The sequence below is a fragment of the Megalobrama amblycephala genome, linkage group LG23 (assembly GCF_018812025.1).
Source record: "Megalobrama amblycephala isolate DHTTF-2021 linkage group LG23, ASM1881202v1, whole genome shotgun sequence".
Taxonomy (NCBI): domain Eukaryota; kingdom Metazoa; phylum Chordata; class Actinopteri; order Cypriniformes; family Xenocyprididae; genus Megalobrama; species Megalobrama amblycephala.
This window is the reverse complement of record NC_063066.1, coordinates 25,692,183-25,713,589: the sequence shown is the minus strand read 5'-3', so window position 1 is coordinate 25,713,589 and position 21,407 is coordinate 25,692,183. Positions and strand designations below refer to the sequence as shown.

At 37.0% G+C, this 21,407-nt stretch overlaps 1 protein-coding gene across 2 annotated transcripts in view; it reads left to right on the top strand.

Annotated features, from left to right (window-relative positions):
* Positions 1-628: 628 nt before the first annotated feature.
* The window catches only part of ppp2r2ba (protein phosphatase 2, regulatory subunit B, beta a), a 69,777-nt gene continuing 48,998 nt past the window's right edge, over positions 629-21,407 (top strand). The window contains exons 1-2 of one of the 2 annotated variants that reach the window (XM_048176168.1): positions 629-854; positions 954-1,025. In XM_048176168.1, the coding sequence (XP_048032125.1) occupies positions 848-854; positions 954-1,025 (79 nt within the window). In that variant the 5' untranslated portion in view covers positions 629-847. Of the gene's footprint in view, positions 855-953; positions 1,026-3,867; positions 4,444-21,407 lie in introns of those variants that run through there. The other variant, XM_048176167.1, reaches the window with a different exon arrangement.

Below are 21,407 nucleotides of genomic sequence, written 5' to 3'. Positions count from 1 at the left end.
TGTCATGTGCGGGGCTCCGTATGTTCATATTGTATTGCAAAACACTTTTGCTGCTATTGAGGTGGGATATGGGTAAGGTGTAAGGAATGGGTCAACAGTGTAATTAGAAATGTATTTACAGAAATTAATTACAGATGTAAATACATGCAGGTATTTTTTAAAATAAGTAAAAACTTGTATGTACACAATAAGTGCATTGTATCAAATGATTCATTTAAATGTAAGTACATAGTAGTTAAAGGGTTAGTTCGGATTTAGCCATCGGATTTAATCAAAAATATTTGAAGATGAATGTTACGAAGATGAACGAAGGTCTTACGGGTGTAGAACGACATGAGGGTGAGTAAAAAAAATGCATTATTTTCATTTTTGGGTGAACTAACCCTTTAAGGCCACCTAATACAAAGTGGGACCATAAAATGTATTTGTTTGTTTTTATAACGAGGAGGTAATTTTAAGCTATGAAACTTGCAGGATATTTTAATGATACAAAGACCTCTTACATTTAAAAAGATCAAGACAAAGTTGATTTCTCATGTCATGACCCCTTTAAGAAAAATGGCATATAAAGATGGGGGAACATGCAAGATCGCTATTTCTAATAATTCGCTACATTTCTTCATGTCTTAAAACACGATTCAAAGTGATACTTTGCTACTTGAAATGTTCTTACAAACAACATCACACACTCTTTTATTTAGGACGACAGCCTAACATTTCAGTTTCTGGTCTCATGTGCGCCATCAGCAGGACGCGAACATCCGGTAAACCGAATCAATCAGCTCCATCACATTAATGATCAGCGAGGAACAGTTCTAAAGGAAAACATACAGGAGAAGGACGCATCATGCCCGGTATGTGTATGGCTGATAAGATGACCGATGATCTTCAGATGAAAAACATTACTTTAAGTCTGACTAATAGTCTACTGTTGTTTGATTACTTGCGAGAAGGACGTGGTACAGGTGAACGAACCTGGTGTTTGGTCCAGGTGAAAGGTCCGTCGGAGGTGACCGCAGCAGAAGGTAGGAACTGACAGACATCTGAATAGATAGATAGATAGATAGACAGGCTACCGGTATTTAATTTTTATTTTTTATACTTTTTTCAAAGAGAAAACCATAAACTTTAAGACTTTTCCCTCTCTAAACAACCTGTTGAGTTCATTTGATCCTACATTTGTAATATTTTTATCAAGAAGAGGAGCGTAGAGGTGACAACTATATGCTCTACTCGCCAAGATATCACCATTCTGAGCCAGAATATAAAGCAAATTAGGCCTAATCAGTCAAACAGCTACACTTATAATTTGTGTAATGCCTGTGAATTATTGTAGACTAATATAGTTAACCGAGCGGCAAGCAGAATAATTCACTGAAACTATGCTATTAGAATCTCAGTGAATTGAATATTGCAGCCTGGAAGTCCTTTTTATAGCTTTGTACTATACCAACACATATCTGTAGGCGCCCTCTATTTCAGCTTTTCAGATTCAATATAGCCAGGACTGTCAATCTATATTTAGAAGCTCTTGTGGCTCATAAATATTCATTGAGGTTTTAGTGCTGTCTTTAAAAAAGACGCCAGCGTGAGTTCCCAACTGTGAGTCAGGCAGCCTGTGTCAGAGAGAGTAGGAGGAGAGAGAGATGTTTAGTGAGAATGAACTCTTTGATATTTTGATATGCTGATACCCGGGGGACCAAGCACAGATGGCACCTGTTCTCAGAGGCTCTGGCCACTCTCGCTGACTACCCAGTGTGTGATTTCCGCCACAAAATATCATACATGAGTCTTCACATTTGCATTGGGGGGTCCGAGTGGCATTCGTCTAAATGAATAAATAAACAATTAGCTATTGACATATTCTTCTGACATATGTTTCTGTTTAAGGTGGTAATGTGAGACGGTTGGTGTATCACAAGAGACGTTGGTTACTTTGTTGGGTATGATTAAGCAAGTTTATGTTACTCAGAAGTCCTCTTTGATGCCTCTGTGCATATTAAACAAAACAAATATGATGCATTTGACTCGGCATAAACAATGGCAATTTGTCATTTAAATACAATGTAATGTTTGTGTGTAATGTCTGATTTACTGAGATTGTGGGCATTGGACAGGCCTGGGTCAAGGAGTATCAATAATATAATTATTTACAGTGAATATGTATCGTGTATATATTATACCAAGATATTTAATTTTACATAACTTATGTACTTTTGCAGTAATATATATATATATATATATATAAATAAATAAATAGGGCGCAAAGTATTGTGTTAATATAGGCCTATAGGAATCTTTCGTAGCCTATTGGGTTTTTTTTTTCCCTGTATTTTGAATCACGCTTTGCATTGTGTTGTGGTTTGGAGATAAAGGAAATGTCCTTAACTAAACGAATGAAGTCATGGCAGAGAATTACCAGTTGCCACGTGTAGTATAAAACGCAAGACTCAGAATGAACACAGCAAGTCTTTTTTTTAATAATCCAGGAGAGAGAAAAAAACCTGATCAGGACAAATATACTTTAACATAAACAATACCAGAAAAGAAACAGAATAAAACATAGGGTTTAAGTACAAGGAGCAAACAAAGGGAACCAATCAAGACCAGCTGAGAAGAATAATTAATTAATGAGGTAACCTAGGTGACAAACTAGGAAATCAGATCAAATAATGACAGGGAAACAGAACAGAACTGAATAAAATCTCATTATAAACAAAACCATGGACCTGACACCAATACATTTTTACTGCATTACTTAAAGTATAATGTACAAATAACATTTTAATATACAGACTGAAAAACTATTTAAACTCTTATCCTTCTTGTTAATAGAATGTTTTAATAGAATTTTTTAAAAATGATTTTCGGCATTATGTTGGTATTACTCGCGTTTTGTTTTTATTAACTGATGACTGATAGCTGCTTCGAGGCTGCGGATAGTCTACCTAAATTTTAATGTAACAGTGCGTTATCTTTAGGCATATGTTCTTTTTTTAGCCAAACGTGTAAACATTTGATTGTTAAACAGAACATGAATTAAACTTAAAGGGTTAGTTCACCCAAAAATTTAATTTCTGTCATTAATTACTCACCCTCATGTTGTTCCACACCTGTAAGACCTTTGTTCATCTTCGGAACACAAATTAAGATATTTTTGATGAAATCCGAGGTTTTTTTTTTTTTTATCCTCCATTGAAAGCAATGAAATTACCACATTCAAGGTCCAGAAAAGTAGTAAAAACATTGATAAAATAATCAACGTGACTACAGTGGTTATACCTTAATATTATGAAGCGACGAGAATACTTTTTGTGCGCAAAACAAAAAAATGACTTTATTCAACAAATTTGTCTCTCCCCTGTCATTCTGCTATGCTTTTTATGTTGCAGCGCTTCCAGGTTCTCCGTCAGAACGCCAGCTGTGTCAACATCACACGCATGCGTCGTGCTGCTCATGTGACCAGAGCCGACCAATACTGAGTCAGCGTTGGGACGTAAACACAGAAGCTCTGCAAGTAAATAGCGTAGCAGAATGACCAGGGGAGAGACAAATTTGTTGAATTAAGTCGTTATTTTTGTTTTGTTTTTGCTTACAAAAAGTATTCTCATCGCTTCATAACATTAAGGTTAAACCACTGTAGTCACGTTTACTATTTTAACGACGTTTTACTACTTTTCTGGACCTTGAATGTTGTAATTGTGTTGCTTTCAATGGAGGATAAAAAAAAAACTCTTGGATTTCATCAAAATATCTTAATTTGTGTTCCGAAAATGAACGAAGGTCTTTCGGGTGTGGAACGACATGAGGATGAGTAATTAATGACAGAAATTTCATTTTTGGGTGAACTAACCCCTTTAAATTGACCGAATATTATTAAAAGGCCTACAGAAATTTCAACAAGCATGTCATGGCGATATACATGCCAACCATGAGATGGCGCTGTTGCACAGCTTTAAATTGAACAGCAAAAAGTTTACGGTTACTCTTATAAGCATGAGGGTTATTTCATGTCATGCTTTAAGCGAATCTAAATAAAGCTTGATGATGAGTCGGGCCGTGCGCAGTATATTCCTGGTCATAGGGTAAGTGTCCATGTAGCGTAACTGCCCCCATCACTGCCCCTCCCAACCGAAGCTCAGAAAAACAGCTCAACCCTCTGTCCTTCTGGGAGGAAAACATGATGAACTGTGAGGATGCACAGCACGTCTTCTTGACACGCGTGAGAAGTGTTTAGGATGCTGCCGTGACTCCACACGCATCCAGGGAGCAGCAGCAGCATCCCTCCTCCGGTCCGGATCTGCTGTCATCGCAGCGCGGATGGTGGGAAAGGACCCTCCCAAAGGAAAACAGACGAAAGAAAGATGAAATGTTTCTCCCGGTACCTGCCTTACCTCTTCCGACCTCCGAACACCCTGCTTTCCTCGAGCTGTCACACGGAAGGTAAGACCCGATCCGCACAGACAGCTGGAGATTGATTTTGCTGGGTCACAGCGTGCTGAAAGGGATGCTGCGTAATAACAACTTTCCTGTCTGGAAGTGCAAGGGATGTTTATGATAAGCAATGCTTATTTTACAACTGAATATGTGGTCAAGAATGAATGGAAAAAGAGGTTAGTTTTATTAAATGAAAATAATATATATATATATATATATATATATATATATATATATATATATATATATATATATATATATATATATATATAAAACATTTAACATGTTTTCCAATATAGTTTCCAACTTAGTCTAAAGTAGATTTGGATATATACAATAATTTCTGAGTGATTGAGATAGAAGAGTTTATTCCTTAGAAAGTTATAGGATGTTCAGATGTGGATTAAAGAAGATGATTCTGATGATCATTGCTAGATGCTATTTAATAATCATTGCTATTTAATAAGCCCCCAGTTCCCGAGTGAATGAATGACCTTTTCAGTTATGAATCCATGCTGTTTTGTGACTGAACAGTTTTGTACAGTCAAAAGCAGCTTTAATATTGTCTGGTTGTGCAACGTATCTAGAGCAAACCATATTATTTGGTCCAAGAAACATCCTTGTATGTGTGAATTTTATGTGCCCTACATCTTCTTTACAACACTGTCAAACCAACAGAGCTTGTCGACCATAAAAGTCTGATTTATTTTTGCCCTCTGTTGCTGTTTACCATTTAACAGGAAAATGTGACCCTCTTTATTTTCACAAAAAGAACACTGGCTATTTATATAACACTGTATAGACAAATGTTTGTGTTTTTATTGATCTGCACTGTGTAAGAATGAAAACAGACTCAAATGCAGTGCCTGAGGCTCCGCTTCCTCAGCCTGATGTTGTAAATCAGTGTTAGATTATTTCTTTTGACACTGTGGTCAGATTTAGTGCAACAGAGGTCAAGAAAACTGATGCTGTTATTAAAATTATCACCTGGATTGCCCTTATCTGAAGAGCAACCTGGTGAGCAAACAACCATGTGATAACTTCCCATCCTGAATATAAAGATTAAACTGGTCTATGATGTCAGAACTGTTACATCGGGCAGTGCATGTGCTCATTAAAACATAAAGATTCATTGTGTTGGTCTGAATCCGGCCTGCGTCATGTCATGATCATATTCCGCTCCCTTTCCTGTTTGTAATACAATAAAAGGCAAAAAGCCAAAACCTGGACTATAGCAAAGTTCATCCATCTAAGGCACCTGGTGTGTCAAAGTGCATTTCTAATTTTAGCATATTCCTTGTAGTAGATGATGCATAAAACTAAGGGGTCAAGGTTTGGTTGGTTAGCCCTGATAGATGCCATCATTACACACTTTTAATGTACTTTTAATGTCTTCTCAGTTTAAAACAATGTATTAATTAAATTAAAATGAAAGTATTATATTATATTGATATTATTATTGTATTAATAATGTAATTTAAATTTTATATAAAACAAAACATTCTCTCTGGATGATGGCGCCATCATGTTATCAAGATGTTGACTGGAACTTGTTGAGGTTGGAAGTGGGAACTTTTTGGGGTGGGAACTTGGGTATTCCCAGCACCTCTGAATTCTTGTAAAACGCAGCATGAGTCACATGGCTTTTTTTTACTGCTCAAGTGATTTACTCAAAAAGCTCAGTGAACAAAAATGGCAGATTGTAAATCCGAGGGTCCATTGAGATAGCTTTCTTCAAGTATTATAGCATTATTTTATTATACAGTGTGGTGTAAACATGTCACATTAAAGTGAGTCTTTACAGTGATTGTGCTAGATTTAGCTATCATATGCCTCAGTATAGAGCAGTGATAGTCACAAATTTATTGGGCAGTTTTAATGATACAACAGTAGATTAATTATTCATCACTGGCTTACTTTGTTGCCAGCCAAGCCAGTGAGTCTGTTTTAGAGAAGCCTTGTGCTTCTGATCATTTTGAAACAGTTGTAACCTCTATAATCCAGCATTTCAAAACACCAAACAGGGTCATGTTGGCTTCCTGACCCTAAACGACAAAATAATACAGCTGACACACAGTTTGAAAGACGCTGTATGCTGACCAGCATCAAAAGCTCAGCTGTAGCCACCAGCAAGTGTGCAGAAAAACTGATGAGTGAAAGCGCTTGTGGTTGTGTAACAGAGGTCAGTGGCGATGACTCTGAGGACGTGAGCCTAAAATGGGTGTTATGGATCTTAAAAAAAGCTTCATCAAGCTAATGAAGTGCACTTTGGCCCTTTTGTTCACCGAGCAAATAAATTGGGAAGGTTGGGAGCCGAACTGATCCGATTGGAGCGAAGTAGTCTGTCAATGCCCAGGGGTCCGGCTGAGCTTTCAGCGTTCAATATCCGGTTGTTCATTAGCGAAATGACCCGGAGGGCCCGAAGTGAATTTTCTCAGTGATCCATCCAGCCCCGCCACAGATGCAAACTTGTTTTGAGGTTGCTTGTTTGTGTTTGTCGGACGAATGGCTAATGTAATATCAGGGTGTTGGCCTAGAGGCCGGGCAGCAGATCGTTTATTTCAGCATGAAATGGGGATTGAACCAGAACCGCTGTTATAGCACCTACAAGCAAACAGGGGCAGAAACCCGCGTGTGTGGCCACTGATAAATTGGTTTTTCCGAACCCCCTGTTGACTTGAGGAGGAACTCAGCATGCTTGGTCATTGCATGCTTTCTGATGGGTTATTCATGAGTTTGTGTGTGTATATGTGTGTGGTGGACGATCAATAACAATTTTTGATGGATTAACTTTTAAACACTTATTTTGCTTGCGTCAGGGAAAAACAAGCAGTGGTGTGTTATCTGCACACACACGAGAAGCCTGACTGTTGACGGGAATTATACAACATGAGTGCATGTGCGTGTGTGCAGCCTGAGCTATAAAGTAGATATCATGATATGAGAGGAAGAGTTAAGTGGGGGAGGAGAGACACCAGACTGTAGTAGACACATTACACAGAGATCAGGTCGATGTTTCAAAGTGCTCACATAACCTCTTAACTAAACAGATTGTATAAGAGAGGCAGTGTGTGTCTAATTTTATTGCTCAGAGGATGCTTTTTCATCACTGAAGAGACTGAAGTTATGTTTCATTTATGTATCAAGTCTCTGATCATGTTTCTTCTTAAAATTCTTTAGGAGAAGTTTAAAACGGCGTAACTGAGACATTAAAGTCCCCCTGAAATCAAAATGTAAGTTTTTTAGCTTTTAGTATGAATATGTTAGCCTTAAAGGGTTAGTTCACCAAAAAATGAAAATTCTGTCATTTGTTACTCACCCTCATGCCGTTCCACACCCGTAAGACCTTCGTTAATCTTCGGAACACAAATTAAGATATTTTTGTTGAAATCCAATGACTCAGTGAGGCCTCCATAGCCAGCAATGACATTTCCTCTCTCAAGATCCATTAATGTACTAAAAACATATTTAAATCAGTTCATGTGAGTACAGTGGTTCAATATTAATATCATAAAGCGACGAGAATATTTTTGGTGCGCCAAAAAAACAAATTAACGACTTGTATAGTGATGGCCGATTTCAAAACACTGCTTCAGGAAGCTTCGGAGCGTTATGAATCAGCGTATCGAATCACGATTCGGATCGCGTGTCAAACCGCCAAACTGCTGAAATCACGTGACTTTGGCGATCTGAATCGTGATTCGATACGCTGATTCATTATGCTCCGAAGCTTCCTGAAGCAGTGTTTTGAAATCGGCCATCACTATATAAGTTGTTATTTTGGTTTTTGTTTTGTCGCTTTATAATATTAATATTGAACCACTATACTCACATGAACTGATTTAAATATGTTTTTAGTACCTTTATGGATCTTGAGAGAGGAAATGTCATTGCTCCCTATGCAGGCCTCACGGATCCATTGGATTTCAACAAAAATATCTTAATTTGTGTTCCGAAGATTAACGAAGGTCTTACGGGTGTGGAATGACATGAGGGTGAGTAATAAATGACAGAATTTTCATTTTTGGGTAAACTAACCCTTTAAGGTTATGAATAGGCTGGTATGTTCCAAAACAATGACAAAATTTACATTTACATTACGGTCTCTCACTTCCGCTAAAATGGATCACGGATTTTCATGACATCACATCGCACTTCAGCTTCTCATCAGATCTTCTGTCCAGTCAAATGATCTCTAGAATATGAAGTCCCGCCCCTCCTACACTATAAACAGACACTGAAATCGGTCATTTGTTCACACATTTACTAGTTTCTACATGGTGAATGACACGTAGCGCACTATATAGAGAATAGGGAACAATTCAGACAGTGTAAATATGCTTTCCCATTGACATGAATGAAGTCTGTTTTCATGTTAGTGTCACATGATCTGCTGCAGCGCGAGCACAGTCTGCTCTGGTCCAAAGACACGAGAGCACAGATTGGATCATGAGCCGGCTCAGACCACAAAAAGGTATCAGACCAATTTGAATTCTGCACAGAATGCTATATTTTAAAGTGATATAGAGGAGATTAGGAGGAGAAATGGTTAGAGATTAGAAAGAAATGGAGGTTTTACTGAGTTTATCGGCTCTGGCCGAGCTGTGGTATAAACGAAATGCTATTTTTAAAAAGGGCCGGAGCTGTTTGATATGTCCCGCCCTGTCTTCCTATTTCAGTTGAAATTACGTCAACACATTGAATAATGCTGCACGTTCCAAGACACTTCAGCGGGCCTTTAAGGCCATGCTAGGTGTATATGACTATCTTCTTTCAAACAAAAATATTAAAAAATATCCATGCTTTTCCAAGCTTTATAATGGTTGTGAATGAAATGCATCCATCCATAATATGAATGAAGCAAAGCGATGGGTTTTTGTAAGACAAATATCCATATTTAAAACTTTATTGACTATAATAACTAGCTTTCGGCAGACAGCTGTTACACATCGATTTGCGGCAGAAGAGTTTCATCTGACCCGACACACGACGTAATGACGAATGCGGAAGTGCAGAGGATAGAACAAAGCAAAACACCTGTCACAAATTAGAAGTCTAAAACGATCATTTTTAAAGAAATGTCAGAGGGTTTCAAAAGAGGAGCTTGAGTTTGTTGCCCAACCCTATTAGTTTGAACCGCGAGAGGCGTCTAAGCTTACGCTGCTCCTACATCCGTCATACATTGCATCAGGGGGTTACTCATTTGTCGCAAGTCAACTTGCGCAGTATGCGTACGGTCATCCTCCGGAAGCTAGTTATTTTAAATTCTAAAGTTTTAAATATGAATATTTTTCTTAGAAAAATGCATCGCTTTGCTTCAGAAGGCCTTTATTTAGCCCATGGAGCCATATCCCCCCTCCCCTTCACAACCATTATAAAGCTTGGAGGAGCCAGGATATTTTTAAATATATCTCCGTTTGTGTTTGTCATGGCTTGAGGGTGAGTAAATCATGGGATAATTTTCATTTTTGGGTGAACTTTCCCTTTAACTAAGAGTATAGAGCATTAAAATGAATTAAGATATTTAGTTTTGAAAGAATTTGATGTGAAAGTGCATACACTTTTGTACACTTGCACACTTTAGTATCTTGCAAATCTGAGCAGATGTGAAACTCAAATGCCGTGGTTACACTAGACTTTGAACACACAAAATTTCTATAGACATTAAAACGATCGCAATATGATGTCAAACTGTGATTGTCTTTTTTAAAAACATAATTCAACATATAATACATCTAAAATTATTCAATCTACTCCACTTTTCTGCCACGCTGCAATCCTGCAATTGAAAGTTTTCGTTCTTTTAATTCAGCTAAGAGGTCATGATGTACTAGTCTTCTTTTGGTCACCCTACTTAATGAGATACAAATTTACAGAGTTCACCAACCTTGAACTTTGGAACGTAGTGAAATTTGCATGAGCTGTCTCGTATTTGTATTCTGCTCTAGTGCTACCTTTAAATTGGAATAATGATTGTTTTCAAACAGTTTCTCAAACACTACCCCCTTCTGTGATTGGCCGACCAAACAGGCAGCCCCACCCTCGAACTAAAACCATTGGTTAAGTCAGTGTTGCTGTATTGGAGAGGTTGTGGTGCCTTAAATAAATGTTTTAAGAGCTCAACAGAGACACAAGTTTACATTTTTAAAGGAATCGTCCTACAAGTGGCTTACTTTTACATATTCTACGCCTTTTTTAGTTTTTATTAGTATATCCAACTGCATATAAATCTGAGATAGGAGAAAGTATTTTAATACAAAAAAAAAAAAACACTTTTTTATATTTTTATATACTTGTAATTTTGTTATGTGCTTTTGTAATGTGCTTCTTGATTATGATTGGTTGAGCTGCATTCAAAGTCATTGTAAATTACTCTACAAATGTACACCTGTGACCGCATTACACCAGTATTACTGCGCCACTGTGTCTGTTGCTTGGCAAACATTGCACTTCTGAAACATTTTTAAGTGTGGCCTACATGTTCAAATATGTTTTGGGGCCACTGTAAACTGAAGCCTCTCACAGTAGACCGAGGTGCATCAGCTCAGGCTTTGAAATTCTCCAAGCCAGGTGTTTGTGCATTCACACTCACACACAGACACACACACACACACACACACACACACACACACACACACACACACACACACACACACACACACACACACACACACTTTGTCTTTGTCTAAATCCTGCATCAGTTTCCTTTCTAAAGAGGTGGATGCATTAGTCTTCCGTCCACTCTTTCAGCGAGAGAGATGAGAAACCACAGCAGCACAAATCCTGCTTTGTGTTCTCCAGACTGAGGGCAGGTCAGCTGATTCAGATCTGTGAAGAGACTCCAGGAAGAAGGCAAGAGAGGGAGTGGAGAGAGAAAGAGAGATTCCTTAATGCATGTTACCTATATTTATGCTCAGCTCCCAGACGCTTTTGGAGCTGAAGTTTTACAGTGTTCTCAGATAAGCTCTATTGTCTTGGCTATATTCCGCACATCCAGGAAACTGAGCTAAAAAGAAACCTGCTGGATCAATTACTTTTTTTTTCCCTTCTGGCACATGACTAAGCAGGGAGATGCAGACACGGGCCAAATGAATCAGCACTGTTTCTATATATTTGGATGTTCTTGATTTCTGCAATGATGTGTCATTGTGATAATTCACACATGCATATTTTTGTTCTTTCTTTCAAAGGAAAGGCAGTGGCACAGACGCCAGTTTTAATTATTGATGTAACATACGAGCGTACGTGCAAGTTGTGTTATTGCATAATGCTGTGTGTGTTTATGCGTGCGTACTTGAATAAGTAGGCCAGGAAAATCCATTAATATGCTATGCAAAAAACATACATCCTCTCTTCCCTCCCTCCCCCTGTAAAATTATTTATACCCAGGATGGCCGTACCGGAGTAGGCTTTTCTTCACGTTTAATGAAAGTTCTCGGAGAGGCGCCAGGCCCATTGCAGCTGATGAATCACGAGCGGCGCACAGTTTGGAGAAAAAACATAGATACCAAACTCCCACACTACTGAAAGTGACAGACTCTAAGGTCATCTCGCTGTACCACTGATCAAATGCTGGAAATCTGTCATGCACGTCCTTCAAAAGGGGACATATTTTTACAGCATTTTATTTTTCACTTAAGTCCACTAATACTTTTAGTCAACCTTGTAATTTAGTTTTCCACTCTGCAACTGGATGTATATAAATCTTTTTTAAATAAATCTTTTTATATACACTGCCGTTCAAAAGTTTGGGGTCGGTAAGATTTTTAAAATGTTTTTGAAATAAGTCTCTTATGTTCACCAAGGCTGCATTTATTTGAGCAAAAATACAGTAAATATAATAATATTGTGAAATATTATTAACATTTGAAATAACATTTTTCTATTTTAATATATTGTAAAATGTAATTTATTCCTGTGATGCAAATCTGCATTTTTAGCATCATTACTCCAGTCTTCAGTGTCACATGATGATTCAGAAATCATTCTAATATAAATTTGCAGCTAATGAGACATTTCTTATTATTATCAACTGTTGCACTGCTTAATATTTTTGTCGAAAACTGTGATCAAAGTTTTTCAGAATTCTTTGATGAATAGAAAGTTCTAAAGAACAGCATTTATTTGAAATAGAAATCTTTTGTAACATTATAAATGTCTTTACTGTCACTTTTGATCAATTTATTGCAGCCTTTCTGAATAAAAGTATTTATTAGGAATATGAAATTTTTACAGATAACCGACAATTATTTATATTTGAAAGCCGATAACCGATATATTGGCCGATAAATCTAAATCCAAATTTTTTAATAATTTTTGAGAGCCTGATTACAAAAACAAAAGTCTCACCATTAAAAGCCATGTCCCAAGCACACAGTTATAATGTTCTTATTATAATATTATGTAGCCTATATGACAGACTTGCGCTGTACGTTGTGCTTAACTGTTTTTTCCTTTTTGAAGTGATTTCAATCATATTTCAAGCAATTCAAAACCATGGCGGACAATGCGCATTTGAATTATCTCAGCTAAAGGAAATAATCCATTATTTATCGGCTTTAATATATTGGCCAAATTTTCTTATTGGGCCGATAACGATAACATTACAAATGAACGTATATCGGCCGATACCAATATTGTGGCCGATATATTGTGCATCCCTATTTATTTCTTAGGGTTAATATAACTGACACCAAATTTTTCAACAGTAGTGTAAATAAAAAAAAAAAAAATCAGGCCTATAAATGTTTATATAAATCCTTTAAACCTCATATAAAGAAAATCTACATTTAATGTCCATTTAATTTTTTTGCCATTCTATTTGTCCCATGATCACCCTGTTGAGGCTAACATCTTTTGCATATGGCGCTCGTATGTTAATGTGCATGTGAAGACAACCATGATGATTTCTGAATAAACCAATTTTTTTTTAAGTCCCCCTGTAGTCAATAATTGTATCCCTTAAAACTAATCTTTGATCGCCAAAATGACATATTTAAATGTTTTTTTTTCTGTGAAAAAAACCCTTCATGCCTCAAAATAGCTTGAATGTAACTCTACACCCTTGTTTATTTAGTATATGTGGATCTATGAATATGCAAATTAGCCCCGCCTCCACTCACTCACATGAACTCAGAGATCCACTCTGTCAACTTACTGAGGTAAACGCTGCACAGTGATATCGGTTTTACAACGTCGGACACATAACAGTAATTAATATGATTAGCCTTTTGTTTGACATCACGTTGACGTGATTGGTTACAAGGTAGTTTGTGACGTCAGAAACACCAGCGATTTCAAACCGCGTTTTTGAATCTTTAAATTTTTGAGTCTTTAAATCACTGCAGTTTTAAAGAGAAAATACTCGGCAATGGTGTTGACATATGAATTTGCACATGGTTTGTCTTAAAGTATATTAAAATCACCACATAAATATGTATATTTTTTGCAGCTTAGTTTTCAAGAGTTCTGGGTACACTGAGGAGGAGCTTTACATCAGAAAAGAGCATGTCTACATAGTACATCAGACTGATTTATTTTTAAAAAGTTGTTTTACATTAAATGTCCGCAGTGTCTGATCAACATGAGGATGCTGGTTAGTACCAAATCTATTGACTACGTTTAAAGCTCAAGCTTGTTCAAACCAGATGGAGAAAGGTGGCATATATCAGCAAGTTGCATGTTTGAAACATTGTGTATTAGGAGAGCTCATCAGAGACCTGCTTTTTCATGTCCAATTCATTTGACTAATTGAGAGATGTGACGCAAATACCCATCAACTTCCATCGGCTCTTTTTATCTAACAAGTTTTATGCTAATGACCTTTGGCCTGGAGTACTCAGAATAGATCTAACAGGGCCTTGATGAGGACCCTCCTCCTCTCTCTGTTAGTGGTGTGTGAGTCATAGCTAACACACAGCAGCACACTCAAGGGATGCAAACACAGCCTTGCAGCAACGCATGATTGACAGGCTCATGCAGACAGTCTTAAGAGGAGGTTTGGTTTCACTTTGGCTTTCTCTAGTCGAACAGGACAAATCTGTTAAAGTCCCCTTGTAGTCAATAATCGTATCCCTTAAAACTAATCTTTGATCACCAAAATGACATATTTAAAAGTTTTTTCCTGTGAAAAAAAATTCTTCATGCCTCAAAATAGCTTGAGTGTAACTATGAATATGCTAATTAGCCCCACCTCCACTCACTCGCATGAGCTCAGAGATCCAATCGGTCAACTTACTGAGGTAAACCCTGCACAATGGTATCGCTTTTTACAACATCAGACACATGACGGTAATTAATATGATCAGCCTTTTGCTTGACTGTTATCAAACAGCTAATAATGTGTTGCTAATGTTACACAAACCATGCTCCCGTTCGCCATGTTAGAGTCAGACAGCTGCTTTCTAAAAATCAGTATCCTTACAAACGCTTTGGACAACTTAGAACGTTGGAGGAGTTCATCATAACATCGTAATATAGATCATACACCCACTATATTGCTAAATCTACCCGATTTTTCATATTAACAGAAATATATACCAGGATAACCTTCTCTTGAGGCTCTCCTGCCTCAGATCGGTCATAGTTAATGATATGCTAAAGCACGTTTGCACGTTGACGTGATTGGTTACAAGAAAGTTTGTGACGTCAGAAACTGCATCTGAAACCGCATTAGAAAAATCACTGCAGTTTTAAAGAGAAAATACTCGGCAATTGGTTTGTCTTAAAGTATATTAAAAACACCACATAGACATAAACAACATTAAAAACTTGATTTTCACCACAGAGGGACTTTAACAGTAAATCATACACTTTAAACTAGACATATTGAAAACGAGATTTGTAGACATACTGTGATGTTCACAAAGCTCCCTCTATAGTCCATCCAGAACATTGATGGAAAAAATTGCAAAAACTGGTCATTAGGTAATCATCACAGTCACAGTGATGTCACAACAATGAGGACATTAGCATACGACCACCCATATTTACACATCAGCAGTATGCAGAGGTTTGCCAGTTATAACAGTTTGTTTACATATAGATGTCTTAAAGCTACAGTAGCAAAATCAGGGTGTTTAATTCTAAATTTCTGAGAGAAGATGGAAAATTGTCACGAAAAACTACATTTCAAGCATATCATATATTCTATAAAAATTGCATATATCATATATATAATTTCTACCACATACTACTACCATTCAAAATTTTGGGGTCAGTAAGATTTTTTTAAAAAGAAATTTAAAAATCATTAGAATGATTCACAGGAATAAATATCAATTCAAAATATATTCAAATAAGAGTTATTTTAAATTATAATAATATTTCACAATCATTTCACAAAATTAGGTTAGGGTTACATTTTGAACGATAGCATATATTTCTAATATATTGCATCAAATAATAGCGCATATGAAATCATGCCACATTATATCACATAGCATATCATACATTAGATCATATCATTTATTGTAGTGCATCATGTATCATATATGAATGCCAAAACTAAGGTTGTTTTGCTTGAAGTAACGATCGCACACGTGACCACACAACTCCAGATTTCTAACCCATTTCTTATCTCATCATCTCATCACCACTAGGTCAGGGAGTGTTGTATCTATTAATCGATATCCTTGTACTGAGGAACACTTCTTTCCTTCAGAGATTGCATTTGCTCTGAAAAAGTCAACATTTGTGTTTTCATAGGGAAATCTGGTTTTGGGAAGTGTTTTACATGCAAGGTCCCGGAGCCGTGTTGCGTCTGGTAATCCCCCCTTTTACTCACCACTCTGCGTGATTTCCCTCCGGCTAGTGGGATTAGGGACTTGAGGATTGTCCTTGCATGACTGAATGGAATCTCTGGGATCAGGAAAAAATGCACATCTGGGTCATGCATTTCCAGGTCAAAGAGCCTAAAACGTTTACAGACATGTCCAGAGGTAAACAGAGACATGATGAATCAAGGTCTTATGCGGACTTATGCTAATATGACATTCATCTCAGCAAACATTGCTTTGTTTTCTTCAGGGTGCTTGTCAAGTTAATATTTTGGTGCTGTTATTTTGTACGGAGACAGAAATAGGGTAAAAAACGAAAGAAAAAAGGCAATGAAAGCAGCGTAGAGTTTTAAAAGGACTTTGCTGGTGGGACTTTACTTTTTTTATAAAGAAAGTGTGAAAGTGAAAAAGAATACATTATTTTCAAAACTCTCCACTGTCTCCATGGGGATTTCCTTTCTGTGGTTCTCCCAAAGACTTTTTAAAAGGTTTTACAAAAAAGTCTAGTAATATTTTATTGGCCTGTCCAGTAACAGACAGATTTCTTCAAGACTTGCAAAGACATGTTTATCACAAAAAAAAAAAAAAAAAAAGTTGCTGCCTTAATTTTTTTTTTAAGTACAATCAACTTGGATGTTTAAGTCATATTAACTTTAATTACATTAAGCTGACTTAAAAAAAAAATGAGTTGAATCTTGTATAACTTATAAAAAAAAAAGTTGAAAACTTAGGCAAGGCATTTTATTTCTAAAAGCACATTTAAAACAGCTCCTTCTGACCAAAGTGCTGTACAATCAGACCGCAATACAATAAAATATATAGACTAACAAGAAAACACATTAATTCACAACATTATATTGATTTAGAAGCCTGGGAAAAAAGCTATGTCTTCAGTGAGGATTTAAAACCATCAACATTGGAGGACAACTTAATGTGAACTGGCAAATCATTCTTAACCTTATTTTGACGAGTTAAAGCAGTGTAAAAACATGTTGTCATAACTTATTGATCATATTTTTTTAAAGTGTGTGCACAGAATTTTACCTCCACAAGTCACATATTTCAGAATGTTCAATAAGAGAACTATGCACAACGAGAATATATCGGGAATTGATTCATACCAGAATGAAGCCAGTTTGCAGAGGATGAAAATGTTGTCCCAAAAATTAGCCCATGTTTACTTGAGCCTTCACCTGCTGAGAACTGAGATAGAGACCGGGACATGGAGGCTTAAAGTCAAATTCATCCACTAGAGTATCTCGACATTTCCAAAAGATAACTCTTCATTACTCTGCTAATTGTTTTTTTTTTTTTGCGCAGATATATAATTTATAATAAATACTGCAATAGTCCATAAAAATACAAGAATGGTCCATTTTGATTTCATGGTGACTTTAAAGGTGCCCTAGATTCAAAAATTCAATTTACCTCAGCATAGTTGAATAACAAGAGTTCAGTACATGGAAAATGACATACAGTGAGTCTCAAACTTCATTGTTTCCTCCTTTATATAAATCTAATTTGTTTAAAAGACCTCCGAAGAACAGGCGAATCTCAACATAACACATTGGGGGTGTACGCCCCAATATTTGCATATGTCAGCTTATGTTCAAGGCATTAGACAAGGGCAGGACGTCTGGATCATCAGACTAGGTAAGCAAGCAAGAACAACAGCGAAAAATGGCAGATGGAGCAATAATAACTGACATGATCCATGATTTCATGATATTTTTAGTGATATTTGTAAATTGTCTTTCTAAATGTTTCGTTAGCATGTTGTTAATGTACTGTTAAATGTGGTTAAAGTTACCATCGTTTCTTACTGTATTCACAGAGACAAGACTGTCATTATTTTCATTTTTTAAACACTTGCAGTCTGTATAATTCATAAACACAACTTCATTCTTTATAAATCTCTCCAACAGTGTGTAATGTTAGCTTTAGCCACGGAGCACTATCAAACTCATTCAGAATCAAATGTAAACACCCAAATAAATAATATACTTACGCGATTAGACATGTTGCATGACGAACACTTTGTAAAGATCCATTTTGAGGGTTATATTAGCTGTGTGAACTTTGTTTATGTTGTTTAAGGCAAGCGCGAGCTCTTGGGGCGTGGAGCACGAGAATTAAAGGGGCCGTACATCCTGAATTGGCGCATTTATAATGATGCCTCAAAATAGGCAGTTAAAAAAATGAATAAAAAAAAAAACTATGGGTATTTTGAGCTGAAACTTCACAGACATTCAGGGGACACCTTAGACTTATATTGCATCTTTTAAAAACATGTTCTTCGGCACCTTTAAGAAAGTAACCAGTGTCAATTTTAATTTCATCTTGACTTTAAGAGAAGAGGCTGTTTCTTTGTTGTAGCACAGGTTGTCATAGAGACACTGTGATTCTGCTGGTATTGATCAAAGCAGAACAAAATGTCCTTGCCCCATTAGTGCTTATTTACACAGCTAATGAGCACTTTTCCTCTTTTAACCTCAATAACACACCATATCTGCTCCAGTCTGGGCTTTTGTTCACAGATTAATACAGCCGATATATCTCTTCAACAGCAAAAGACTTATGGACCACTTCTCGTGTCATGAACTATGTGAGAGGGCTCTAATTTTAAGGTAATTACCTCTCGCATTTCGTTTCAGTTCAGGCAGGTAATTGGACTGAGGTATCTGAGCTCAAGTCCTGCTGTTCTGGTTTAAAAAAGAAAGTCTTTTTAGATGAAGAGTTCTCTCTTTCAGTTCTCCATCAAAGACACAACATCAAAATTCTCAAGGCTGGAGGAGGTTGGTTTAGAAATGTAGTCCAGCTGATGTATGAAAAAAAAAAGAGTTATTCAAACAGCAAATTTTTGAAATTTTTTGAAAATACAGCTTCATTATAGTTATACTTCAAAACCTTAATTCGAAGACTTTCAAACACATTCTTGAAAGAGGAATTAAAGAACTCTGTATCAGAAACAGAAGTCCAGAATCAATACATGCTGCTCTTTAAAGAACATCAACTACTCGATTTGTTGCCTTAAAGGTCCCATTCTTCGTGATCCCATGTTTCAAACTTTAGTTAGTGTGTAATGTTGTTGTTAGAGTATAAATAAAATCTGTAAAATTTTAAAGCTCAAAGTTCAATGCCAAGCGAGATATTTTATTTAACAGAAGTCGCTTACATCGAACGGCCAGTTTGGACTACATCCCTCTACTTCCTTCTTTAATGACGTCACTAAAACAGTTTTTTGACTAACCTCCGCCCACAGGAATACACAAAAAAGGGGCCGTGGTCTTGTTGCGCTCCCACGGAGAAGAGCAAGAGTTGCGTTTGTAGAGTGTGTTTGTCGCCATGTCGTCGAAACGGTGTTATTTTCATCCCGCAGTCCAATCACCTTTGTTTGGCCTTCCCAGGGACGCTGTACTTAGAGATCAATGGTTACAATTTATGTGTAGCTAACTCGGTTCCGGAAAATTATAATTGTGGTATCCTTACTGCAATAGTTAATGTTGGACTGCAGTCCACATAATGGCCACAAGAGGGGACTATGTTTATGTATATGGCTGTTTTCCGTATGAGGTACTCTTCTGAGTGAGTGCTAACGTTGTACATTTTCTGTCGCTGCTTGTGGAGATTAAAAAGTTCAGTCTCTCGGGAATTATTGTCTTTTGTGTTCATTCGGCACAACACCACAATAATCCACATGTAAAACTATGTGCAGCACACGTTATGGTAAGAGGCGTGACCTTTCCGGGCAAGGAACGCTCTCTATGGCTCTGGGTGCGCTCAGAGCTGTCGAATCACAACACAGGAACCGCTGGCACAATCAGAACTCGTTACGTATTTCTGAAGGAGGGACTTCATAGAACAAGGAAGTCATCAGCCCATTTTTATGACAGTGGAAACCGCGGTATACAGATAAGTAAATTATGTGAAAAATACTGTGTTTTTTTACACGCGAAACATGAACACATGTTATATTGCACACTATAAACACAATCAAAGCTTCAAAAAACCACGAAAAACGGGACCTTTAAAGGAGTCACATAATGAGAGAGATTTCAACAATTCCTCCACAGTCCAAAAAGTCCATATATTTTAAGTAAGCTGCAAAAATTCCTGGACTTCTGCAACTTTATTACAATACACAATTGAATTCATTAACACGTGACTACCAGCATTTACATATAAATGACGCCTGTTCACTCATGCACGGTTTTGAGAACAGAAGAAGCCATATTTCTGGAGCTTTATGCTTATATGAAACCCAAACAAAATGATTCTAGAACTGGCAAACATTTTGCATTCATAGCAGGTCAATAAAAACTGTTGGAGTACAAGTTAATGTCTTAGCAAAAATCTAAGTAATAGCAAGTAGATTCTCAATCAATATCAAAACCAAAACTTGCTAAAACTAGATTCTGCACTTAATAAGGAACCATCTGTGTTGGACTCGCACACTGGTCCACCACATGCCAAATGGCTTTTATCAGCAAAACAAAAGGGATTCATTGTCATCTCTGACGTTTCTGGGTATCTCCAGTGCAGGCAGATTTTTTTGACGTTGCTCTGATGCAGTTTAGAGTGGAACAGTTGGAGCCTCAGGACTGCAAACAGTCCTACAGCAGAGCATTGATCCAGCTCTGTTTCCTCTCCAAAGCTCACGCTCCAGGCACTCATGGGTAGTCTGGGGACACAGACTTGTCATTTTGTTTAATATGACATAAAATGGGTGAATTTTAGTTCAGAATGCTTGTGTGCATGTATATGTGAGGGTGTGTGTCTCAAAGAGAGAGAAATTGCTGGTTTGTTTGGGCTTGGGTTTTATTGGACAGTGAAAGTCTGCTTTGTTTTGCAAGAACAACATTTGAACAAGCATGAATAAGAGGTATGGTCTCTTTGAGATCTTAATTGTTTCTCCTAGCAGCAATCAAAGAGGCTTTCTCCTGAGAACAAGACCTCTCACATGTGTCTCGAGTTTCAAAAGAGACTGCTTGGAATTGCCAAAATAAGTTATCTCAGTATTAAACATTCATCAAAATCTGAGCTATGATATTCACATACATTTTATAGCTCTGTACTCTTATGCTATTTGTGTGTCATTTGTCTCGTTTGTATCTAATTGTATTTCTCATTACAGTTTTTACAAGAAACATCTGAGGCAGTTGTTCATTCTTAAATGAAACATGACTGAAATTC